General features: G+C 36.7%; 1 protein-coding gene across 1 annotated transcript; it reads left to right on the top strand.

Moving 5' to 3' along the window:
* Positions 1-3,398: 3,398 nt before the first annotated feature.
* LOC132273570 (uncharacterized) lies at positions 3,399-25,234 on the top strand. Its single transcript, XM_059774537.1, has 7 exons — positions 3,399-4,264; positions 6,764-6,842; positions 9,556-9,704; positions 12,793-12,919; positions 13,071-13,256; positions 23,507-23,578; positions 23,724-25,234. Exons 1-7 carry the CDS (start codon positions 3,798-3,800, stop codon positions 24,549-24,551), a joined length of 1,908 nt encoding a protein of 635 aa, XP_059630520.1. The 5' UTR covers positions 3,399-3,797; the 3' UTR covers positions 24,552-25,234.
* The last annotated feature ends 628 nt before the right edge of the window (positions 25,235-25,862 follow it).

Below are 25,862 nucleotides of genomic sequence, written 5' to 3'. Positions count from 1 at the left end.
TAATTTATTCTTCAAATTCCTTAATTTTTTTTTTTTTATTATTTCCTTTTTAAATTGTCATTTTTCTTATTTTTTTTCCCTTCTACTCCTTTAAATAATTTTTTTTTTTTTTCTTTCTACTCCTTTAAATAAGTTTTTTTTTTTTTTTTTTTTCTTAACATTGTGCCCTTTCTAAACTAAAATCTTGGCTCCGCCCCTGCAGAGGGGTCTATTTGCACAAAATTGAAACTTTATAGGTTTTTTTTGTATGTGAGGGGCGTTCTTCACTAGTGTCATTTTTCGGTCATTTTATAAAATTATTATTTTTTCCTAAAACATTTTACAAAATTATTTATTTTTATATATTTTATAAAATAGATCAGTAAGGGTAATTTAGTTAACTTATGGTTTAAAATTTTGATTAAATTAAAACTTTATAGGTTTTTTTTGCGGGGTGTGATATGTACTGTAAGAATACTTTAGGGTGTTTTCTGCCCTTGACCCAAATAATGATGATGATGATGATGATAATAATAATAATAAACTGCGCGCGCACACACAAGGAATGAGAAAAAACATAAAATCTGCTTTTAAATTCAGGAATCACACAGTAAGTAATGCAACTCATTTCAGTTAATTTTTTCTTCTTCTTACTTTTTTTTTATCTTTAAAATATATATATATATCTATACACACCCACACACAAGGAAAGACAAAACAGAAAATCTGCTTTTAAATTCAGGAATCACACAGTAAGTAATGCGACTCATTTCAGTTAATCTTTTCTTCTTCTTCTTACTTTTTTGTTTTTTTATTTTATTTTTATTTACTTTTAAAAAAAAAAACAAAAACAGAACAGAACACACAAACCAAACATAATTTTTTTTTTCAGTTACTTTCAATTTAGGGAAAAAGGAAAAAGTTCTTTAGTTGCCCTTTAATTTTTACGTACTTGTAGGGTTTTAGTTTGCTTGCAACGCAGACTGAAGCAACCATTGGAGTTTGGACATGTATCTAATTCAAAGAAAGCTATTAAGCTACAAATGCTATTTAATTTAGTTATCTAATGTAGTTGGTGCAGACTTTAAAAGTTGTTATTATCTTCTTCACTGCTAGTAGGAAGTAGTACGAACATGTTACTTTAGAGGGCGCGAATCACCTACTGTGCAATTTTCATGCTGTTTTTTATAGTGAGAGGTAAGTGACATTGGATTGACCACGTTTTACTCCACTTAACAAATACTAAGAGTGTGTTTGGCAATTACACCACTATTTATAAGTAACATTTCACCACTATTTATAAATAACATCACAGAAGTATAAAAAATAACATCACATAGTATAAAAAGTAACATCACCACTATTTAAGTAGTGATGTTACTTTCTTACAAATGATGATGTTACTTTTTAGACTATGTGATATTACTTTTAGACTTCTGTGATGTTACTTATTAATGGTGGTGAAATGTTACTTATAAATATTGGTGTAATTGCTACTTAAATGGTGCTGATGTTACTTTTTAGATTATGTGATGTTACTTATAAATGGCGGTGAAATGTTACTTATAAATGGTAGTGTTATTTGAAATTAAAAGTGGTGATATTTCCTTTTACAAATGGTGATGTTACTTTTTAGACTCTGTGATGTTACTTATAAATGGTAGTGAAATGTTGTTGTGTAATTGGCCAAACACGGCCTTAGTGTCCGTTAACTGAAGAATGATGTAGCCAAATATGGACCACTTAAAAGTTATAGCAGGAAGCCGCATGGGAACCTCACTGCAGGTGATTCGCGCCCTACTTTGGAAGGCTCACTAATATGTTTTTTTTTCCCGGGTAATTAAGGCTCAAAAATATTTTTATAGTTACAGTTCGGGGAAAAAAAAAAAATTACAGTTGAAACACCCAAAAATAAAAAAACTCAGCAAAATAACAGCATATTTGGTTTAGATTATTATTCTCAACAACTCTTAAAAAAAGGAAAAGAAAATTTAAAATTAAATAATCCACAGCACATCAAAAATATTTGATGAAATCTAAGTAACACTTGAATTTTCTTTAAAATATAAAAAAAAATGGCAATCAAGACCTGTTTAGCAATGGCTTCTACTTCATGTTTTTTTATTTTTTTTATTTTGGGTAGTGTATTGTAACGAAGCAAAACACATAAGTGTGTATTGTAACGAAGCAAAACACATAAGTGTGTTTGGTAACGTTTGTTGCGATTTGAATAGTATTGCGAAACGTTTTTGAAAAAGTGGTAAAAACAGAAGCACCAAATTGGTGTTTCTGGTTGCTTTCGCGACATTTTTAATTAGTTATTTTATTTTTCAATCCTGCAATGCTTTTTTACGAAGCATGTTATTACATTTTTGCTTTCATAAATCTTGTAACAAATATAAAGTTACAAAACACACTTTCGAATATTATTGAACATACTCTAAAGTAGAAATATTACTTTTGTTTTAAATCAAAACAAAAAACATACCAAACAAAAATGATTGCCAAACGGGCTCTAAACAAGTGATCGAATTGACACACACTGTCACATTACTAATAGTAACAATATCCACCACTTAGAACAAACGAAGGAATTAAATACTTTATTGTTGTGAATCCTTATTTTTAAAATAAAAGAAATTAGAAAATAGTTTTTTAAATACTTTATTCCAATTTAAGCCATGAATTTCATAAAATAAAAGAAATTAAAAAATAGTTTTTTAAATACTTTATTCCAATTTAAGCCATGAATTTCATAATTTGTGGCAAAAACACACACTGTCACATTACTAACAGTAACAATATCGACCATTTAGAACAAACGAAGGAATTAAATATTTTTTTATTGTGAATCCTTATTTTTAAAATAAAATAAAATAAAAAATAGTTTTTAAATACTTTATTCCAATTTAAGCCGTGAATTTCATAATTTGTTGCAAAAATAATTTTTTAAAGTGTGGAAATAGTGATTTGACTACTCATGAAATTGAATGTGTGTTTTTCGTTTTTACGAAGTCATTGGAAGTGAAATGCAGTCTGGGACCTGAAGACAACAATGATCCAACGGCTATTAAGAAGTGACAAAAAGCCGGGTGCAATATTCACCAACTCACTCATAGCACAGAATCAAATTCCATTTTAATTCACAGTAGTAAAGATTCTTCCACCCAAAGCATACGTTTCCTCCGTCCTTGTTTCAATTGACAATGACTGAAAAACCGTCTACTTTCTTAAATTGACTAGAAGTTATAAGCATAATCAACACAATATAGATGGATGAAATAGTCATTTTAATAAATAATGAACTCAAAATGCGCGCCAATACGATGCCGTTCCGATGCACGAACCAACCATTTTTAAGGGTCAAATTGAAAATTGAAAATTGAAAATTTAAAATCGATTCTAATTTCAATTATATACAGAATTACAGATATATGTGTGTCGTATATACACGCACATATATATAGGTATGTAACACTCCTGGGGCTTTGAATTTCGATTCTACAAATTGTTTGCTCGATCACGAGCTATATTTGTATTTTATACACACACACATATATATATATGTGTGAATTTTAATTTTGTGTTTCATTTGATCTGTACATATATGTATATGCACATATATCGATCTGCAAAGCCCTAACTTTCACAGGCTTGCAGAAGATTGTAGATTGTTGTTACATGTATGCACAAATATCGATCTACAAACAATCGAATCGAATCGAAGCCCTAACTTTCTAAGGCTAGCAGAGGATTGAATTTTGTTTTTTTGGATTCGTTAGAGAGAGAAAGTGGGGGATTTGAGAGAGAAAATCTCAATGGCGGATCAAGACGAGGAGGATTTGCGGATGGCGTTGAGGATGAGCATGCAACACGAGCCACCGGAGCCGAAGAGGAGCAAACCAAGGGAAAACGCAGGCGTGGTTGGGGGTCCGGCGACGTCGCCAGAGGAGTCACCGGAGGTCAAGACTCGGAAGTTACAGCGTGAGCTGATGGCGGCTGCGGCGGAGAAGCGGATGATGGAAGCCAAGAACGCTGCCTCTGTGCCTGTGCCGGTGACGGAAGGTTTGGCCTCCAAGGTCGGGAAGAGTGTGGCGGGGGCTAAGGATGAGAAAAGTTGTGGTAGTAGAGCTGAAGAAAAAAAAGTTTTGGAGGAATGTAAGGGGGAAAATGGAAATTCTGGGGAGGAACTTCCACTGGCGGAGGCAATTCAATTATTTTCTATGGTTTTCGGAGGTGAAGTGACTAGGGATATACTTGCACAGTGGTGTAATCAGGGGATTAGGTATGGTATTGCATAATTGAATTTGTTGTGTATTCTTTGATCTTATAATGTCGAATGCTAAGTTTTTTTTGCCTATAATTTGACATTTCCTAGAATTACCAATAAATTTTGTTTCTTTACACTGGATTCTTAATCTCATATCTTTGGCCTTTCTTTATACCTAATAGATGATCTTGACCCTCTACAACAGCATTGCACTGAGCGTTACATGATGGTTATGCTGAATTTGATTGCATCTCTAAGATTTTGTGGTCTCTTATTTCTAAGATAGCTTGAGTTGATCATGCATGATTCCTACTGCTGCATAGAATGGAGATAATATATGTTTTTAGCTTGAAAACCGATTTCTATAATATGGAGAAAATCATGTTGTTGTGACATTTTTGAAAGGATTTTACTTCCACACTTCATATTGCCTTCACTACCCATTTGCAGATATTATGCTGTTTCACATGGTTGAAAACTTTTGGGATGATGAACGTCAGTTCCATCCCTTCATGGTTCTATGCCTTCTCTCAAGAACATTACCTTCAAGACAAGTTTTCTCTATATGAAATTTTATTAGCTTGTCTCTGAACTTTTTTTTCTGTTGCAAATTTGCTTTCTTCATCCTTAGTAGCTCAATCCTTTTGGAAGTCTGTGTAAAAAGGTCAACAGGAACTTCTAGGGTTTTCATTTCATTGTCTTCCATGGAATTTTGGTTGACATAATTTTTTTCTTGTGTATTTATTATTCCAGAAAGTGTTTACTCTATCAGCTGTGGCTTCCTATTTGTTTCTCATGTCTTCTTCTGTTTCCTCTTTCAACAATTGTAATTGTTGCCATCTGTCATGTCCCATTTATGAACTTCAGAAGCTGAAATTTTTGTGACATTATTGAACTACTTGATGACTCTATGAAATGGAATTTGGATTTGATCTTTGAAAGTTATGCAGGAACAGCATTAGGTAATGATATTCAATAAAGTGGAAATGTTATATGTATGACATTTTTAAAGTGTCAAAATCATTGAAGTGAATTTTTTTTTTTTTTTTCATAATTGGTACTCACACACACATGCCTCCATGGAGGCTTGAACCCTTGACCTCCCATTGAAGTGAAAATTGAAGAGCATTATGCAAGATTTGTTCTTTTGTTCCCCAAAATGAGTACATATTGTGATGTAGGACAATTGCTAAGCAACACTCATACAAACAATGACTTAACAACATTAAAGGAGAATTTTGGGACCAATTTTCATTTCTTCAGAATTTCTCTAAAGCGTATTTTTTTAATTGAAATAATTAAATAACAATGGAGACCTCTAGTTAATCCAAACTCGAATAGGATTTGTTCTCCATATATAGAAAATTCTAAAATGGTTTATGGCCTTTTATAGAAACTAAAAGACTTTGACAAGATAACTGTATAAACCTTCTAAAGTTCAAAATAAAACCCAATACCATGAGCTTGCAACTTTACTCAAAACACGATCCATTGACCACATTACAATCCATGTCTTAAATTACGACAATAACCTTCATGCCAGAAACACAAAAAAATTAACATGTGGAAGTGACCAACAAATTTACGGAAGTATAAAATTATAATCAGATAGACTCAAACCTAATTTTGCAGCATCCTAAGTGGCCCTTCATCATAAATAGGCAGATCAAAGGTTGGTCGTTAAAAGTATCCTGTCCATGCCTTTTCTTTTTTACTTTTAAAGGGAATTGCCATTTGTCTCCATTATGTTGTTTAGAGCATGGGTTATTCTTTGAAATTATGATACATTCTTCTTAGTTTTTTTTTTTTTTTTTTGTGGAAAATCTAGCACTTCTTTATACTCTCTCGCATATGGACATACAAGAATAAGGAAACAAACAGGGTTTTTTAGAAGCATGAAGGTACTTGTGAAAACATAGATGAGTACTTCCTGAGATGAAATTGGTTTCAAATATCATTTATAGTGCTGTTAAATGCCATTACGAATATCTATACCATCATATGAAATAGGTACAGAACAATAGACCATTTCAAACACAAAAGGTATGGTTGGAAGTTGCACTTGTACTTCACATTGTCAAATATATGAGTTATGTTGCTTTGGTGATAATTATTCATGCCTGATCAAATATAAGATGAATATTATGAAATCATTTTTACTAAGAACAATTATCAAATAAATATAATAACTGAATGATCTTAGTATTTGTAGATATCGAGTTAGCTATTGTTATTTTTGTCTCTTTCCACTATCAATTTGTACCACACCTTGGCCCTCAGGGAAAAAAAATATTCCCGTTATCAGTTATGAATTCGATATCATGTCTGTCTATTAATCACCAGTAGAAAAAATAAGAATAGGTTTCTTTCATCTGGTTGAACATTTGATCATTTTCTTTCTATGGATTACTGTTTCTTCCGTTTGTGTTCTTATAAATGATTGAACATAAATCATACTTTTATTTATGATGTTATACCCTTTATTTGCTAATAATATGTATAACTTTCCTATAGGTTTAGCCCTGATCCAGAAACATCCATGGGCTTAGTGCAGCATGAAGGTGGGCCATGTGGTGTGTTGGCAGCCATACAAGTAATGCATTGATTTCTTACTTTAACTCCACACGCATAACACATTTTCAGCAAAAATGTATTGAGGTTTTGTTGTACACATGACAAGCAAAAGAGTGATGTGATCTACATAATCTATTGATGATTAGGCATACACTAAAATAGTGTGTCATATCATGTATCTACTACAATAAAGTTAGAAATGTTCTGTGAACTGGCTAATTTGTAATACAATTTACTACAATTTTGATACATTATTAATTGCATTTGAATGAGTGGCTTGAGACTTTGGTAGCTCCAAGGAAGTGGAATTTATTCTTGTAAGTTCATAAAATTCAAAACAAATTTATTCATTAATGATGTAAATTGATGCATGGTTGTATATTCATTTCAACTTGATTTTCATTCATTTTGGAGAATCTTTGTGGATAGTGGAATGATGGATATTACATACCAGAGCCATACTCAATGTTATGGTGCCTCAAATAATTTTGCTATTGAGGGATGATGCTCTTGTGGTGCTCATCACATATGATCACGTGCGATTAGGAAGTCCTATAAAATTTGAGTTCATGTTAATTAATTTTAGTACGACTTCTTTCATTTACTATAACTTTTATAGTTCAATTTGTTGAAAGTTCATGTAGAATATACTAGTATTACAAGTTATTTATTTCAAGATTTTGGGCCTCAAATATGTAGGTATTATACTTTATTTTGTTATGTTTTTTAATTACTGTTCAGAATCTAGACTGAATCCTGTTTAGGTTCATTGAATTCCAAAATTTTGTGACTTGAAAACAAATTTATTTCATGTTATTTAAGTATTTCTTTCAGTGTCAGGTAACAATTGTTATGCTGTCCTGTTATTTTCAAATTTTTTCAAATTATAAATCTATTATATTCTTGATATATAATTTATGTGTAAAATATATTTACAGAGTATCCTTATATTTATGTTTGATTAACAAATTTCTCTTCAATGAATTTATGAATGCTCTGCCATTTGGAAAGTCTAACAAGGGTGGCCATGGGCTGGGATAGCACAACAATTGTGATGGCACAATGTTGACCCAGTCTTTATGCTATCTTTGTCCAAGTTTAATTGTGTAAGTTCACCCCTAAAAAGATTGTGTGGAACTTAGGTTGGACCTTATGGATGTATTAGATAATGAAGTATTGAATTCTCTGATGCAAATGTTATGCTAGGAAGGTTCAGAAATTTACAATATATTTTAATCTTGCGAAATAACCAACTACACTGGTAATTCAATCTGGTTTTCCCCTTCTCTTGTAATAGGTAATTTTCTCAAAAAATGTTCTCCGCATAAAAACAAGTAAATGTCCCCTTCCCGTGAATGTGGTCCTTGTGCATTTTAGTGTACTATTATACCTAGTGTTTCTTTCCACAACTTCTCTTCTCAATTTCATATAATTACAGACACAGTGTTACAAGTTCCCAACTTTTTTTGGTATCAAAATAATTGGTTGCACCTTTTCTTTTTCAAGTGTATCACAACTAAGGTAGAGCTACAACATAAAATGAGGTCCAAGTAATGCATTATTTTTGTGCAACTTTCCCACACTTTATGTAATGATTGGTTACACATTTTTTTTTTTTTTCCTTTATCAAATATATCACAACTAAGGTAAAGCTACAACATAAAATGAGGTCCAAGTAATGCATGATTTTTGTGCAACTTTCCCACACTTTATGTTGCAGCTAATAATATCAGCAGTGTGCATGTGTCTCACTATATGGAATCTTTATTTATTCTTTAAAATTTAATTAGATAATATTGACTTTTAGTATTTTTTTATTTTTCTAAAACAGCAGGATAATGAATTGGGTAAAGAGGGTTGATTTAATACAAATCCATTTGGACTTACTTTATGTTTATTATGAATAAGATAAAAAAAAAAAAAATTCGAACTTCCATGTTTTAGACTGTAAAATAGAATTTTCTCACAGTTTTCTTGAAAATTTGTCATCATGTCTAAAATACAAACGAAAAAACTTGTTCCATTTTCTTTCAATTTACTTTCTAGTACTTTCACTTTCTAGCATCTTTATCTTCCTAACCAAATGGACCCCAGGGGACTGAATATTTTTGATCAAAGTTTAAGCCAAGACAGTTGGATTGAGTAATCTTTTAAGTAATAATATTGTAGCAGTTACTAATACATGATAAGTCAAAATAATATAATTATCTATAGCATGAGCGTATATTCCACGCTCCATTTACTATATCATAGATAGTTTGTCCCACTTATGGTATCTTGCTCATATCTGGAGTATTTAAAGTAGAAGCTTTCAATAAAAATATCTTTATTCTTTTTTCATTTAGCTATGGTATTTCTTCCTGCTATTCCCTGATAGTTTATGTCTTTATTCCATATCTCATGGTTATTAGATGACTAATAAAGGTCCTTAACATTTCTTCACTAGTTCTTAACCATATTTTTTCATCATTGCCTTTTTCACTCCTTCAATGGCTATTATTTTCGTAAATTTATTTTTACATGTTATATATTTTGAATTGTTGTGCATCTGACACTGTTTGATGAGACTAAATGATAATTTTGTCTATGCAATTAATATATATATATATATATATTTTCCCTGATGCAATTGATTATGCTGTCTACTTGATCTTTTTTTATATTTTATGATCATTCAGAATATTTGTTGTAATGTATGTTGATGTTACAACAATTTCTGTTTGGTTGTGCAGGCCTTTGTTCTCAAATACCTTCTGTTCTTTCCAGAAGAATTAGGTGAAGTTGCACCAAACATGGCGCGAAATATGGGTTCAACGATATTGGCTAAAACTGCAAGTGTTGCATCGGATTTTGCTTCTCTAGCTGAAGATACAAAATCAAGGTGATTTATCCTTCCAATTTACTTTGTTTATTTTAGCTTGTTAACAACATACCCTGAAGACATTACAGCTATCTGGAAAGATAAACAAAAACTAAAAAAATAAGTGCTAATCTCATGTCAGGTAATGAACCTTTAGCACATACCATTTCTGAAAATAAAGATGGTGATGATCATTTTGGGTCTAGGATAAAATGGAGAGATCCTCAATCCTGAAGAGTAGCACTGCCCTTATTTAACATTCAACTTACCTACCCCAGAGAAAATGATACCTTTACTAATCAAGCCTGGTGCCATTCTGGGCTTTGCTTATAAAATTTTAAAATGATCCCCATCATGCTGAATATACTTATATAACTACTGTTACCTCCAAAATTAGGCACCGACTTGAATTTTCTATGGTAACCGCTATGCTATAAAGTCTCCTTCTCTCTTTGAGCCATTCTGTTTGGCCTCCATCACACAGCATACATCATCCAACTCTTTTTTGTTTTGGATAAATTATGCAGATCTCCCCTAAGGTTAGGCATAATTACAGGGACCTCCCTCTAGTTTGAAAATTAAAACTGACCTCCCCTGTCAGTGAACTCTGTTAGACGCAGTTAATGGAAACGCTTAAAATTGTGTTTTTACCCATAACTTATTATAATACTTCTTTCTCAAAAATAAAAAAGGGGTCAAATATAACTTAAAAGAACTATCCTGTCCTTTATTTTACTCTTTATTTTCCTTTTGTACCAATTGCTCCCTCTTTGTGTAATTGTCTCCCCTTACAATAGGGGCATTCATATACACAACAACACGCGTGCACACACAGACGCCTGTGCTTGAATTGCAGAACCACTTGATGTTGAAGAAACAGGTGTCGCTATTGTTGCTGTCCCTATGTTTTATAGAATCTTGTTCCGCTGATGAACTATCTAGCATTATCTTTGCCATTTTCTTGTTGGTCATTGAGATCATTGCTGGTGATCACATCAAAGGAGTACTTCTAGCAATTGGGAGACCACATCCCAACAAATGCTAGCTGTTCCAACAACCACCCCAGCCCTTCCTCATCTACAGTTTTCTCACTCCCTCTATTCTGATCTCTTCCTCTCTACTTTCTCTCTCTATTTCCACATAAAAGATCCCTGTCCCTCTTTAGCCAGGGTACCTTAGATTTTGAATATTTTACTGATTAATATTTGTTTGTTTATGTGAAAGCTTTATTTGATTGAAATTGTTTCCTTTTGTAAATACTATTTGTGTTTTGGGTGAGGTGGACATAATCCTCCACCATAACTGTATGAGCTTTTAAATTGAGAAAGAGATTGGTGAGATTTGTTTTGATTATTAATTATGGGTTTTCGTTTGTGAATGAAGAACACTTAGTATGTTATAAAGCATATCTCTGTATATATAAAGATGTGGTAAAAGTTTATATAAGAAGAGTTTTAAAAAAATGTATATATAAGTGTATATATATATATATAAATACACGTTGTATATGTATGTGTATGCACAAGTATATGTATTTATGCATACAAGTGTATGTATGTATGTATAAGTATATATATGCAAAAATGTTTTTTTTTTTTTTTTACTTATCAACTATATATATATATATATATACATGCATATATTTACATATTTGTACTTTTATGAATTTATATAAGGTATATGTAAATTAGGTATATATTTATAAATTAGGGTTTCTCAAAATGAAGAAGCAGAAGTAAAGGATGAGGATTGTTGTAAATGAGGGTATATTTGTAATGTTCTTTGTTAAAATAGGGTATTTAAGTACCTTGCGTGACTTAACAAGGTTAATAATATCTTTTTCATGTATTCAAGGACAAACTGGCCTTTGGAAATTTCAGTTTGCTGAGAAAGCAGAAAATGATGTTGATTACCAATGACCGTGACGGGGGGGATCTGTTTCACAAAGTAAAACCTCAGGGAAGGTTAGTGACAATGAACTAGAGAGGAACCATATGTAGTTATGCCTAACCTCAGAGAAGGTCAGTACTTAGTATTTTTATTTATTTTTAGGTTGGGAATTCGATGTTGCTTAGAAACCACGACAAATAGTTAAACGAATGTACCTTGTGATCAGTAAAAACTGTTAGTTTTTGTTCTCTTTCCATTTCGAAGTTACATATCTCTTAATTTTCATCTTTAGTTGCACCTTATAGTGATTGAAGAAGTTTTTCTTGCTTAAAAACATATGTAAATTCCTTCCCGTAGCTGCTTCTGTCTTCTTTCATTCATTGATCCTCTTCTGCAATTCTATTTACTTTTAACCCTAACACCAATGACCTGAACTTATAATTCATTGGCTAACACTACTTCTAATCTTTTTATAGTAATTCTCATTTATTGGCAATTGGGATTTTGATTTTCATAACTGGGACATACTACATGTCACATATCACCCACTGAACTTCACATATGATGTTTTGTAATAAAATCCTTTCGAGTCTGAAACTATTAATCCTTTCTTGGGTCTTGCAATTTGTTTCCAGTAGCTATCTACCTAAATATTTGAAGCATTTTTTTCTTTCCTGCTAATATCAAGGTTCCTTCTACATATAGGATTTTTATTTCTATTTATTTTATTTTATTTTGTGCATAGCTGGTAGGCACACATATGGAATTTTGGCGTGGGACTTTCTGTTGATAAATATTTCTTCATCTTTATAGTTTATAGTGTAAATAATTCCTCTTCGTTGAATCTTCTTTTCTTCTTTGTCCTGCAAGTTATGTGAATTGGTTTCACTTTTGCATCAACATGAGGCTTGGAGCTACGTTTTTGCACCAGATATACTTTAAGGTTTCAGTTCCCCCCCCCAAAAAAAAAAAAAAAAAACACACACACACACCCCACACCAAATAATAATAAATAAATAAGATGTAACCTTAATTATCTGAAGGAGTTAATTTCTACTTCCATAAGTTTTCAGGATTTATAAGTTTGTTCTGTAAGATCAGCTGGTAAGTAATGTTAATTCATGTGGGTTTGTGGTGGATGTTTTCATAGCCATGATTCTTTAATTGTTTTGCCTATTAGGACAACACCTGTTGAAATCTTTTGCAAATTCTTTCGCAGGGCCTTGATCAGAAGTATGGGTGAGATATTGTTTCTATGTGGAAGTAACAAAGGGGTGGTTATTGCAACTCTCAGTATGTCTGACCATGGCATTGGTCAGTCTAAAGACAGTTCAATGAAGGATGAGGTAAATTGCTTATAAGTTGATTCTAATTCACTTCTTTAGCATCTGGTTGGGCACTGGGTTCAAATGGAGACCTGATGGCTGCAATCACTCTGCTGAACTCGCTGTTCTGCATGTTAAAAATTTCTGACTTGTATTATGTCCCATCTCACAGATCATTGCAAACGCACTCGAAGGTGTTTCAATTGAATCAGCTTCTGATTTGCAGAAAATTTTGAAAGTTAACACATACACCTCAAAGGCGAGTGCATTACAAAGGCTTGAAGCATTGATTCCTGTCTTCCGAAGCCGTATGGGGGCACTGCTATTCCTTATTTCTGCTTTACTTTCCCGAGGACTGGTATGCCCTAGTTTTTGGTTCTTTATTTCTTTATTTCTTTACTTTTATTCTTTTTATAATTTTAAAGAAGCGCTTTCTTTTTATTTTTTATGCTTACCGTCTGTTGTTAATTCTGCCCTCTTATCTTTTTCTTCTTATTTACACGTGAACTCTTGAAAATTATTGAAGGCAAGAGGTGACTATACTGTTAGTCAACTTACTAAACCTGTCTATGCATCAGTTTAGACAATAGCCTAAAAGAAAAGATACTAGCGTATCTAACTGAGCAATTGTGATATACCATATTTCCTTTGCATTATTAAAATACTATTTGTAGGTGCCATTTTAGTAACTGTAGTGAGTACGAATAGTCTTGAAGTTGTATACAGGCATCGTAGAAACATGGTTATCATGAATTACAATTAGCCGTTTCCATATTTTTAATGGGGATGAAGTGGTATTGCTTAACTCCTTTAATGACGATGTAATCTTAAGGGGACTGATAATTATTTACAATCCAAGGGATTACTATTGCTTGGGCTGTTGTGTTAATAGGATTTTTAGTTGACGGTTGTTTTACACAGATTGCTCCATTGTAACTTGGAGGACACAGGTTCGAAATGAGAAATAGCCTCTTCACATGCAGAGGTAATGCTGCATACATCTAACCCTCCCTAGACCTTGCAATGGCAGGAACCTCATTTATTGGACTAGCTTGTTTAACACAGATTGTCTTCTTCATTTAGCAGAAAAAGGAACAAAGAAAAAGCAAAGCATTGGTAGTCTTCTTTGCTGTTAGCTGAGTTGCATTGAGTGTAATCTTGGCATCTCATTGAGATAATTTAGGTGGTAGGAGATGCACTTATTAAACGCAACCTTATGCACCTAATCCATTCTACGAATCTGAATTTTTTCAGCTTTTTGAAAACAGCTGCTTCTCACCCTGTGCGAAAACACTAGATTGATGTAGGACCTCCTCTTGGAATGAGGAAATAAGTTCATCTTCTTTTTCTGTTAAGTAAAATTTCATTAATAACACTCAAGAGGGGAGCACGCCCACTTTCAAGCTATCTACAAAATCCACTAATTTCTCCTAAGATTTACAATAGTGCCCATTGACCCAATAGAATAAAGAACTCAATATAGAATGTTTGAGAGACCAAATCAGAGTTTCCTACCCATTGAAGGATCTCGTATTTTTCTCTTGCCACTAGTCCCACCATAAACAAAGGAGTATGGCCCTCCAAGCATCTCTGGCCTGGCTACCCACTGTAAAACACCCCCACCCCCCCCCCCCCCCCCCCCCCCCCCCCCCCCCCCACACACACACACACACACACACACACAAAGCTTCAATCACATCCACAATGGAATTGGAAAGAACCTAATGAACTCTGAAAAGTGCAAAAAAATGGCCTAGAAGTCCCTCGACACTGGACGGTGCAAGGGAAGATGGTTGGCGACTCCTCATCCTTCTTGCATATGAAACACCAATTCAAAATAATCTGACGCCTCCTCTTGAGGTTGTCAATCATCAATAACCTTCCAAGGGCTACTGATCATGCAAAAAATCCACCTTCATGGGGGCTTTCAATCTCTAAACGGCCTTCCAAGGAAGAAAACCCCTGGCTATCCAAAAGACACTGATTAATGTGCACATCTCATTAACCACCCTCCGAGAACCTGACCAAATCAGCTCACCAATACCTTCCCCCTCCATATCCTGACAGTGAAGCAAGGCCAAGAATTCTGTGACCTCCTCTCATTTCCAATCATGGAAATTCCCCTCAAACTGCACATACCTAGTCACCCTCCCACATCAAGCTTATAACAGTCGGTAACTAGAGCCTGCTTGTTCAAAGCAATCTTGAAGAGCCGCGGAAAGTTGATTCATGCGATCTATCTTCGCACCAAGAGTCCTCCCAAAACCAAGCAAGCCTCCCACTCCTTACCCTGAATCGAATATGCTTGGAAAACTCATTCCAAACCTTCCGAATGAGATTCCAAATCCCCCACCCCAACCAGAGCCCGCATCTCTTTAGAGGTCCAACCACCTCTCGCCTCCCCCACCTTACACAATATAACTCTCCTCCCGAACCTCCAAAGCCATTTGTCCAACAAAGCCTTGTTGAACAACCTAATCGCCTAAGGCCCAACCCTCCTAGCTGTAAAGGAGTGAAAATATCAAACACTGAATTGGTATTGGATTCAGATTAGGCAAGAAGGGTCCTATTCTTGATCTAGAAAGGCTTGGGCTACGCACCTAGTTTCCGTAGGAATTGGGTGTACACCATTCTAAACCCACAAAAGCATTGGAGGACTATCTTCCTCAATTCGTTCAATCTTTTAAAATTTTCCAGTAAATTACTTGTATCAATGATCCAAGATTAAACTTATAGTGGGGAAACAGTTATGCTTGAAAGGTCAAGATGGACATAGACCTATTAAAAACTGTAAACCAATCCAAGCCTAAGTATCTTATAAAATAGATGAGCCCACAAGTCCGCAAAGTGAAGCCCAACCACCGACACTACCGTTTCAATGTTAAAAGGAGTAGAAAATTTTGCAGATTGCAACAGTTATTTCTAGTTGAGTTCCCTAATAGGTCATGTAGAGTAGAACTTAAACTGGTTTCCATGATTTTACTTGACCTTGATGTCATAGTAGTATGGATTTCTGTGAATGTGTGGGTACACCTGCAGTCATCTAGATTTTAACAGTTGATTACAATGTAAAAGTGGTAGATTAGTTTGACAAATCCAATGGTTAAAATTCATCTCTGCGATACTTTTCCTATAGGGATTACATGGTGTTTACTGTACTGCTTGAGTTGCTAACATGAAAAATGTATTGCTTACTGGATTCTTTTTGTTTGCATGGTACAATCTTATTGGTCAACGGACCACATAGAAAAGGGATATAAAAAGAAAAGCCATATTCAAATATATCTATAAATTTTTTTTTGCTGGCTGTGGGATTTGAGATGGATTTCCCAGACCTTTAACTGCAATGTGGCATTCCAGAGAGACTGAGTTATTTGTCAAGTCTATGGCTCTATGCACGCTTTTGAGCATTAGATGCCTTTGATTCCTGGCCTTTTTTTAGTTTCTTTTGTGTGGTTATGCTTACCCATGAAGTTTTTTTTTTTTTTTGATAAGTAAAATTCAATTAGAAGAGCGTTCAAAAGGGGAATGCATCCCTAATACAAAAAACGAAAGTTGGACCTAAGGACCAATAGAGTCCAAAAGATCAACTGAGTCATCAGTCGAGGAGCAAGCGCTTCCTTTCACATAATAGAAAATAGAATGAAGAATATGAATTTTCAAGGTCGCCAAAGACGCTTCCTTTCCTTCGAAATTTCTGCTATTCCTCTCTTCATATGCACCACCAAACACAGTGTGGAACTGTCCTCCAATAGTCACGAGCGTAACTTTTCATTGGGCATCCTCTCCACGTATTAATCAGTCCTATGGAGGACTGAGGCATTACCCGGTCCCAATGTACGCCAAAAATGCTGAAGATGAGGTTCCAACAATCATACGCTACAGGACAGTGCATAAGAATGTGATCCACAAACTCACCGTCTGTTTTACATAGACAGCACCAATTAACAATAGTGTTATCTCTCTTTCTCAAATTGTCCAGCGTCAAAGTCTTGCCCCATACGACAGTCCAAACAAAGAATGCGTCTCTAAGTGGAGCCTTAGAATGCCATATAGTCTTCAATTGGGAATCATGACTATCGAAATTGGACAAACAAAAGAACATGGACCGAACACCAAATCTACCATGAGTGGAAGGGACTCATAAAATGTCATCACTACCTCTGCCAACATCCTTCTGCTGATACAACAAATCCAAAAAAACACATACCTTGTCCATCTCCCAATCCTGAAAAGAACGTCTAAAACGCACATCCCACGTAACCCACTGCTATCAAGCCGATAACAGTCAGCTACATAGGCGTGCCTATGTTCGGCAATACTGTAAAGTCTAGGAAAGGAATAAGACAATAACTGATCTCCACACCATAAATCCTCCCAAAAGTGGACACGCCTACCATCACGAACCTTGAATTTGATGTGTGAGGAAAAGACATCCCAACAACACCCCGACGCCTCCTGCAACAGAGACTGGACTGGAGGACCAGCCACCACTCTCCTCCTAAACCGATACGAGACAATCTTTCTCCACTGACGATGTCGTTTCCTATTGAATCTCCATAACCACTTTCCCAATAAAGTTCTGTTAAAAGGAACCAACTTTCGGATGCCTAAACCGCCTAACTTCAAGGGTTTGCAAACTTGCTCCCAGTTAACAAGATGATACTTGAACTCGTCCCCCCTTCCACCCTATAGAAAGTTCCTGTTAATTTTTTCAAACCTTTCAGCGACAGAGTAGGGGAGTTGAAACAAAGATAAAAAAATAAGTAGGAAGGGACGAGAGAGTACTCTTAATAAGAGTGACATTCACCCCCTTCGACAGATATTGTTTCTTCCATCGTGCCAACCTCTTCTCATACCTATTGATCACCGGATCCCAGCTCCCCACCTTCCTAGAGGAAACCCTCAAAGGCAATCCCAAATAAGGAATAGGAAGGACACCCACCCCACACCCAAGAACTGTAGCTAAGGAGGAAATATCTGGAACATCCCCTGCCGGGATAGGCACACTCTTTCCAACATTGATCTTTTGCCCAGACATCGCCTGGAAACAAACAAGAATGCACCTCAAATATCTAAGTTGGGAGACATTGGCATCACAAAAAACCAGGGTATCATCCGCAAACAGCAAATGGGAGATCTCTATCTGATGAGCTACATCTCTGCCGACTCTGAACCCCCTGATATAACCCAAATCTTCCGCTCTCCTCATTAGTTTGCCCAAACCCTCCATGACTATATGGAATAAAAAAGATGACAAGGGGTCTCCTTGTCTCAAACCTCGAGAGCTCGTAAAGAAACCAACAAGAGATCCGTTCACAAGAACAGAGAACATGACGGATGAAATATATGTTTCGATCCATTTCCTCCACCTATCTCCGAACCCCATCCTCTGAAGTAAGTAAAGGAGTAACTTCCAATTGACGTGATCATAAGCTTTCTCAGCTTCAAGTTTGCATAAAATTCTAGGGACCCCACTCTTGAACTTGGAGTCTACACATTCCCCTGCTAGAAGAACAGAATCCAAGATTTGTTGTCCTTCAACAAAAGCATTCTGGGACTTCGAAATAATACCATCCAATACATTACTCATCTTAAGAACAAGAATTTTGGCAATAAGCTTGTACATACATCCCACTAAGCTAATAGGCCGAAAGTCCTTAATATCAGAGGCGCCACCCTTTTTAGGAATGAGGGCAATAAAAGATGCATTTAATGACTTCTCGAATATGCCATGAGAATGAAATTCCTGGAAGGTGCCGATCACCTCATTGGGCACCACCTTTCAACTCTCCATAAGAAACCGCATAGACTAATCAAAAAAAAGAAACCACATAGTAAACCCATCTGGCCCGTAGCTTTATCACCATTGCAACTCGATAACGCCTTTAGTACTTCCTCTTCAGAAAATGGAACCTCAAGCTTGTCTCAATCCAGCTCAGAAATGGCATCAAAATGGAGACAATCAAGCTTAGGTCTTCACCCTAACGTCTCAGTGTAAAGCTGCTGGTGAAAAGAAGCAATCCCCCCGTGCACCTCATCCTCTCTCCACAACTCCGACCCTTTCACACTAATACGCCTAATATGATTACACCTTCTATGAGCATTAGCAAGCCTGTGGAAGAATTTTATATTGCGATCCCCCTCTTTAAGCCACAAAGCCCGAGATTTCTGACGCCATGAAATCTCCTCTATAGTAGCGATCTCAACAAAAATCGCTTGACAAGAGGCTCTCCTAGAGCGCAAAGACTCCACATCCTGTCCCAACTCTTTAAGACGATCAAGCTCAGCGATATCAGCGAGAACTCTATTCTTCTTCCATTCAAGGTTCCCAAACACCTCCTTGTTCCACCTCTTAAGCTCAGTTTTGAGAATCTGAAACTTCCTAGCTAATACAACGCTAGAAGAACCTATAACTATCGGCTCCTCCCACCAAGACTGGACTTTCCCTAGGAAATCCTCTGATCTCAACTACATGTTATCAAAACGGAATGGGTGTGCCGAGATCTCATACCCCCGCAATCAAGAACTAAGGGAACATGATCAGATATCACCCTTACGAGAGTTGCCTGAGTAACATCCGGGAATTTCTCTTCCCACTCCCTAGAAATCATAAATCTATCCAGTCTTGAAAAAGTAACCAGATCCCTGCCATTAGACCAAGTAAAGGCTGCCCCTTCCATTGACAAATTAATAAGAAAATGACTATCAATAAACTCTGAAAACTGGGTCATTTCCGAGGACCACCTACCCCTTGTGGACCTCTCAAACGGATACCTAACAGAATTGAAATCCCCTCCCAAGCACCAAGGCAACGACCACAATCCCTTAACGTAGCAAAGCTCTTCCCAAAAGGCAGGTCTTTCACTGTCAATAACTGGCTGTAAACCCCAGAAAATACCCATCTGAAATTGTCCTCTTCCATCTTGAACACGCATGACAAAGAGTAAATTCCCTGCCAAACATTCATTCTTGACACCCACCTTCGATCCCACATAACTAGGATACCACTAGAGGTGCCTGAGGTGTTTAACGCTTCCCATTCCACAAACCTTCCTCCCCAAAGACTCCTAACCACCTCGTCAGAAATAGTGGCCATCTTAGTTTCGTGCAAACAACATGGGCACTCCACTTCCTCACAGCTACCTTGACCACCCACCTTTTGTCCGGATCATCTAGACCACGAACGTTCCACATAATAATTCGTAGCTTCATTAAGAACCATAAACAATCATCTCCCCTCCTCCCCATTTCCCACTTCTGGTCCTTAACCTTTCCCTCGCCACCCCATCATTCCCCTTATAGTTAAGATAAGAAATGAGGTTCTTGACCTCTTGCTCCCCTTTCCAAGACGTTAAAGGTTTCCTACTTTTGACCTCTTTCGTGCCCTGCATATTTTCTGCAACTTCTCTCCCTTCCACAATTGCATGAAGAATGGATAAGGCTTGATCATCATTGCCCTCTAAAGATACACCCAACGCTTCACTAGTAACACCAATATTTGCAACAAACCAGTCCTTGCCCATATCAGCATTCATCCCTAATCCATCAGGTCGCATCACAGCCAATGGTTCCTCCGGTCCCAACCATGGGACTAACTCTTTAGAGCATGCCCGTTGGATGGGATTCAAGACCGCACTCTCCTCCTCTGCGCATTCGTTGCCTTCAACGTACAAGTCTGTTTGCAAACTTGTAACCATATCAGAATTACCCATGTCATGAGTCACCGAACTGTGTGAAGCAATCTCCCCTAACCCTTCGACTGGCAAACAATTAAAGCTGTACGAAGGCAAAGCTCTTTAAATAGAGCTGTTGCTGACTCCTCAGTCAGTCTAAGATGAATATCACGTCCCCACAAACTGTTACCCCATCAGCCGATTCCATACCAGAATTAAAATCAGTCTTGCTAACTGGCTCAACACACCCAGAAAGGACACTCGAGCACATCCCCGACTCAGTTTCCGGTATCGTAGCCAGCTTCAACTGTTCACACCCCTTAACCATCCCGACACTACTCCTCGGCACCCCACAAGGAGTAGAAGAAGAATTAGGAGCATAAGAAGGGCTCCGATGATGAGTAATAGAGGGCATACCTGGATCAAAAGGAGTGGTGGACCGAGCAATCCACTTCTGTTTTTTAAAACGGGTCAGCCGATTGCCATGGCGGTGCTGATTTCCTTGCTTTGTCCGATGAGCACTTCTATACTCCGATGAATGAAGGGCAGAAATAACTGGTCTTATAGTGTTTGTGTTGCAGCAACACAAATCCTGTCGAAAGTTCGTATTTGTTGTGCTTGAATCTCTCTTGCCTGCGCTGATCTGTTTCCATCTCATCTTCTCCGCCTTCGACCAGTACCGATGTACAGATGGTTGAAGGGCAGAAGAAATATGCTTGAACATGGACTGAGCTTCCTCCACTGGACCTTAGCAGGACATTTGGGCTGGGCTTAGTAAATGACAGGGAAATGGACAATCGGTTATTAAGGCCCCGTTGAACTTTCCTCTTAATGTGAGGGTCACTATGCCCAACCCAGGACACAGGCCCATTATGCACAGGCCTATGCACCCCCTGTTTCAGCCCAGACCCAACTTTGAAATTATTCATAACTCCAGAATGATTATCCACAGGCCTATGCTCACCATGCTTCAGCCCAGGCCCACCCTTGGAAATATTCATAACTCTCGAATGATCCTCTGATTGATCACGTGATTTGCCACATGGTAGGGCAGCTGGCGCTACCTCACGCGTCCCTGTCCTTGAGAAGGAGAAGAAAATCGAAGTGGTGGTATGGATCTGTCAACAGAAACTTTCGGCATGATGGATGGTGAAGATTCCTCCTTCAAAGCAACTTTGAAAGTCACCCTTTGATCTTCAACAAAGATGAACTCTGGGATCAATCCTTCATGAGATACAAATAGAATGATTCTCTCTCCTACCACCATATTATCCACTCCACTCCTCGATAACCACCGCACAAATTACCTACGGCTTCGAACAACCTCCGACATCGAAGATGAAGAGGTAACCCGTACATCACTACTCGTCTTTCCCTTCCCCTTGGTCTCACTGCCTAGCAGCCGACGGCAAAGTACCAAACATCAATTGCCAAAGTAGTGTTACCCCATGTCGTCTTACTAGAGGTAAGGACTCTTTGTGCCTCTTTCTCCAATGGTATCTGAACAGAAGGAGATGATCAGGCATGGTTGAGACCGTAATCCTGCACGCGATCTTCCAATTTTGCATCGCCCACGTCTTGATTGACCCGATGCTTCCCACATCTCTATCGAAGCGTCCAACATGGCAGGGTTTGAGGACTGATTCTCTTTCTGCCGTACTTCGATGATAGACTCTGAAGGTCCTACCATCGCCAGTTGAGAAGCACTCAACCTCGCCGTTAAGAAGAAGACGTGGAGGAGTTCAACTTGAAGGAATGATCCTCCCATAGACCCTAATCCATGTTAGTAGAGGCAATGCACAGAGAACCCTAATTGCATAAAATCGCTTCTGACAGAGAGAAAAAGGTAATAATTGAAAGACAATTTTGTAAAATGGCTATAAAACTAGGCCTGCTTCTATGGAATAGAATGCTGTGCAACTAAGAAACATATAACATTATCATGATAGAAATCAGACAATGAAAACATTTGTGAGACGCTAAAAGTAGCATCTATTTAAGAGAGGAGGAAGAAAACTAATCTGAGTTTGAGCTAGATAGGAAATTATTTGGCAATGGGGGGTTAACTGAATTTATGATTCTAGACACAGCGGAATAGTGAGACATGATTCAGTAGCCAGTAATAAATAGTTAAAATTCCTTTGAAACGAAAAAATAGTTGGCTTATCCAAAAAAAAGAAAAAGAAAGAAACGAAAAAACAGTTGAAGCAAGGCTTTTTGGAGTTAAAATGAGCATCTAATTTTTGTTTACATATGCACTTGCAAACAGGGCCGTTGTTGGTTCATTGGTTTAATGCTTGAACGTCAGTGTGATTACTGCAAGTTCGAGTCTCAGAATAGTGACTTTGTGAAATATTAAAGGTTAGGTCTGTCTTATTCCTCCCTCTCCAGGACCCTGCTGTAGCGGGACTACATTACCCTTATCTGCACCTACAACGTTGTTATCTGAAAACGAGAAACATATAGTAACAACTAACAACGGCATTTAAAGCAATTTTGTTCAAGCTTCAATTTGCAAATATCTTTTTTTTTTCCTGAATTCAAATATCTTCTTATTATCTTTATATGTGTGACACATGAATTATCCCTTTCTGTCAAATTCTGCAAAAAGAGTAGGAATATTCCTTCTTTAGTTTGGTGGACAAGATACTTTCAAAGCATTCTTTATCCGTACATTGTTGGTCCAAGTTTGTGAAGTCAGGCTTAAAGTTTATTGTGGTTCCAGGAAATGTTAATTGATCATTGGATTATTTTTCCTCATTTAAAACCTTTTTAAAAGTTCACACAAGACATTTATGATGTGTCACGTGCTTCTCACTTTCATGCCAGTTGAGAAGCAAATCTCACGTGCTAACTGCTGCTCTATTAACCTCTTCTATGGACTATTCATGTTTTGATGCATTAAAAGTTTGTTTATTTGTTTCCTCCTTAGGATTCTGTTCAAGCTGACAGGGACGATCCTTCTCAATCTTTAGTCACTACTCCATTTGGGCATGCGTCACAGGTAATTTCAGACCATTTAAGCATTCATTCTTCTCACTTTATGTTTCAGTATTTGGTATCATTAGATTCACTCCCATCTGAATCTTTATTATGATTTGCTGGGTAACTATAGAATATTATGCTAAACATTGATAGCCATGGAACAGGAAATTGTAAACCTACTGCTTTGCGGCCAGGCTGTTGCTAACGTGCTTGATGGGAGAATGGACCTAGGTGGTGGCATGTTCGTTAATGGTATTTCCACAACTGTGGAGGTTGGATTCCTCACTCTGCTAGAGTCCCTTAATTTCTGTAAGGTTGGCCAATATCTAAAATGCCCAAAATGGCCAATATGGGTTGTTGGAAGTGAGTCTCATTATACAGTCCTATTTGCGCTTGATACCACTGTTCAAGACGAGAATGAACTTGAAGGGAGGGAGACGCAGATCCGAAGAGCTTTTGATGCACAAGATCAGAGTGGAGGTGGTGGCTTCATTAGCGTGGAGGGCTTCCACCAAGTCCTCAAGGAAGCAAGTATTAATCTTCCAGCCGAGAAGCTGAATCACCTTTGCAGCACAGGTTTTATTGTGTGGAGTGAGTTTTGGCAGGTTCTTTTGGATCTAGACAAGAGCTTGGGAGGCGTAAAAGATTCAACTGGACTGATGGGTAAGAAAGTTTTTGATCTTTACCATTTTAATGGGATTGCAAAGTCGGTTTTGATTGGCAGCCAAGCAAACTCTGGAGGTGAGACTCCAGTGCAAAGACCTAGGCTCACAAAATTGAGAGTTTCAGTCCCCCCAAGGTGGACTGCCGAGGAATTCATGGCAGATGTAGCAGTATCCTCTGGTTCAAGTAGGAATGACTCGAGCGAGAAAGACACTGTTGAAGTTGCCAAACCTGAGCCCTCGCAACATGCACCTTTGGTGGACTGCATTAGAACTCGCTGGCCCCGTGCCACTTGCAACTGGGTTGGGGATCCACCTAGTATAGTCTAAATGGTTTGCTAGTCCTGTCTGGTTTTCATGATGTGAACTCAATCTTGGATTTCATGATGTGAACTCATTCTTGGATTTCATGATGTGAACTCATTCTTGGACTCATGGAGACTGCAAAATTCTAAAGCAAGTTCAGATAAAGCGGGAGGGTATTCCCTTAGTTGCTTTGAGGTCGGAGTTTTATGAACGCGAGAAAGAATCACTGCGTTTTTTCAGTCAGAAATACATGCGACGCCATCTTCAACTGTGTATTGTTGTAAAACTGTCATGTCCTGCTATGATGTTCCAATTCAATTTTACTGTCCATGTCCAAGGAAAAGAAAGGATTCTGTGGTATTATTCTCGATCCGAAACGGTAGAAATCAATACATCCTTGCTGTTGATTAGGGAAGATTTTCCAAGTCTTAAAGAAGGTCATTAATAAACATCCAATCTGGTCTTGCAGTTTATTGTTGTAACTGTAGAGTTTTCTGTCTTAGCTGTTCATTTGGAAAATATCTCAGGTTTTGCGAGTTTATTTAAATAAACATCGAAACTGTTGTAACAGTGAAAGCGTTTATTTATTTTTTTTTTTGCCAGCATTCTTCACCCTTTATATCTTGTAAGGCCGTCAATGAACCACTGATACGAAGAAGTGTGAACAGTTCTTATAAGTCTATGGATGATTAAGTTCCATTCTATTATATTCCCTCCTGCTTGTCCGTCCTCAAAAGTGAAATCAAAGTAAATGTATTGTTTTCATAAATACCCTTTAAGATTTAAAAAGTACACATATTTGAACTTGATTTGCCAGTAGGACGAGCGTGATTCATCGGCCCGTAGTGCAGGAAAGGTAGGCTTCTCTATCCGACACGAGGCAAGCCATGTTCGGCCTCATGAAGTGCAGAATGCATAGCACTTTTATCCCTTATTTGAAAAAGTGCAAAAATATTCATAATTTTTTAAAATTGTGTAAAAATATCACTCAATAAGAAATCTGACATAAATTAGTATTGTAATACTTGTTTTTTCTTTTTACTCTTTTAAAAATGCCTAAGGGGGTATATATGTTACTAATCTCATAGTATAGGGGTGTGATTTGCACATTACCTTTTTTTTTTTTAAAAAAAAACTTATTCCTTTTTACATTATCTCTAAATATTTATTTATTTAGTTTTTTGAAACTTTTAAAATTTGTAGAACAAGGATTTGAAATTTTTGAGATTTTAGTTTACTGTTTTCTACTAATTTTTTTTTTTCGTACCAACACTGTTAAACCAAAAAAAAAAAAAAATCCCAATATCAATGTGCACTAGTTTTCGGAGTTTAGAG

This window comes from Cornus florida, unplaced genomic scaffold (assembly GCF_030987335.1).
Source record: "Cornus florida cultivar Cherokee Brave unplaced genomic scaffold, ASM3098733v1 CherokeeBrave_3.0.0_Hap2_Chr09, whole genome shotgun sequence".
Lineage (NCBI taxonomy): Eukaryota > Viridiplantae > Streptophyta > Magnoliopsida > Cornales > Cornaceae > Cornus > Cornus florida.
The sequence above is the reverse complement of the archived record's forward strand: the minus strand, read 5'-3'. Positions and strand labels throughout refer to the sequence as shown.

Excerpts from the sequence above, each read along its gene's own strand:
- LOC132273570 (XM_059774537.1), top strand. The coding sequence starts at position 3,798 with ATGGCGGATCAAGACGAGGAGGATTTGCGGATGGCGTTGAGGATGAGC. Across the intron at positions 4,265-6,763 it reads TGGTGTAATCAGGGGATTAG|GTTTAGCCCTGATCCAGAAA; the intron begins GTATGGTATTGC and ends ACTTTCCTATAG. Across the intron at positions 13,257-23,506 it reads CTTTACTTTCCCGAGGACTG|GATTCTGTTCAAGCTGACAG; the intron begins GTATGCCCTAGT and ends TTTCCTCCTTAG.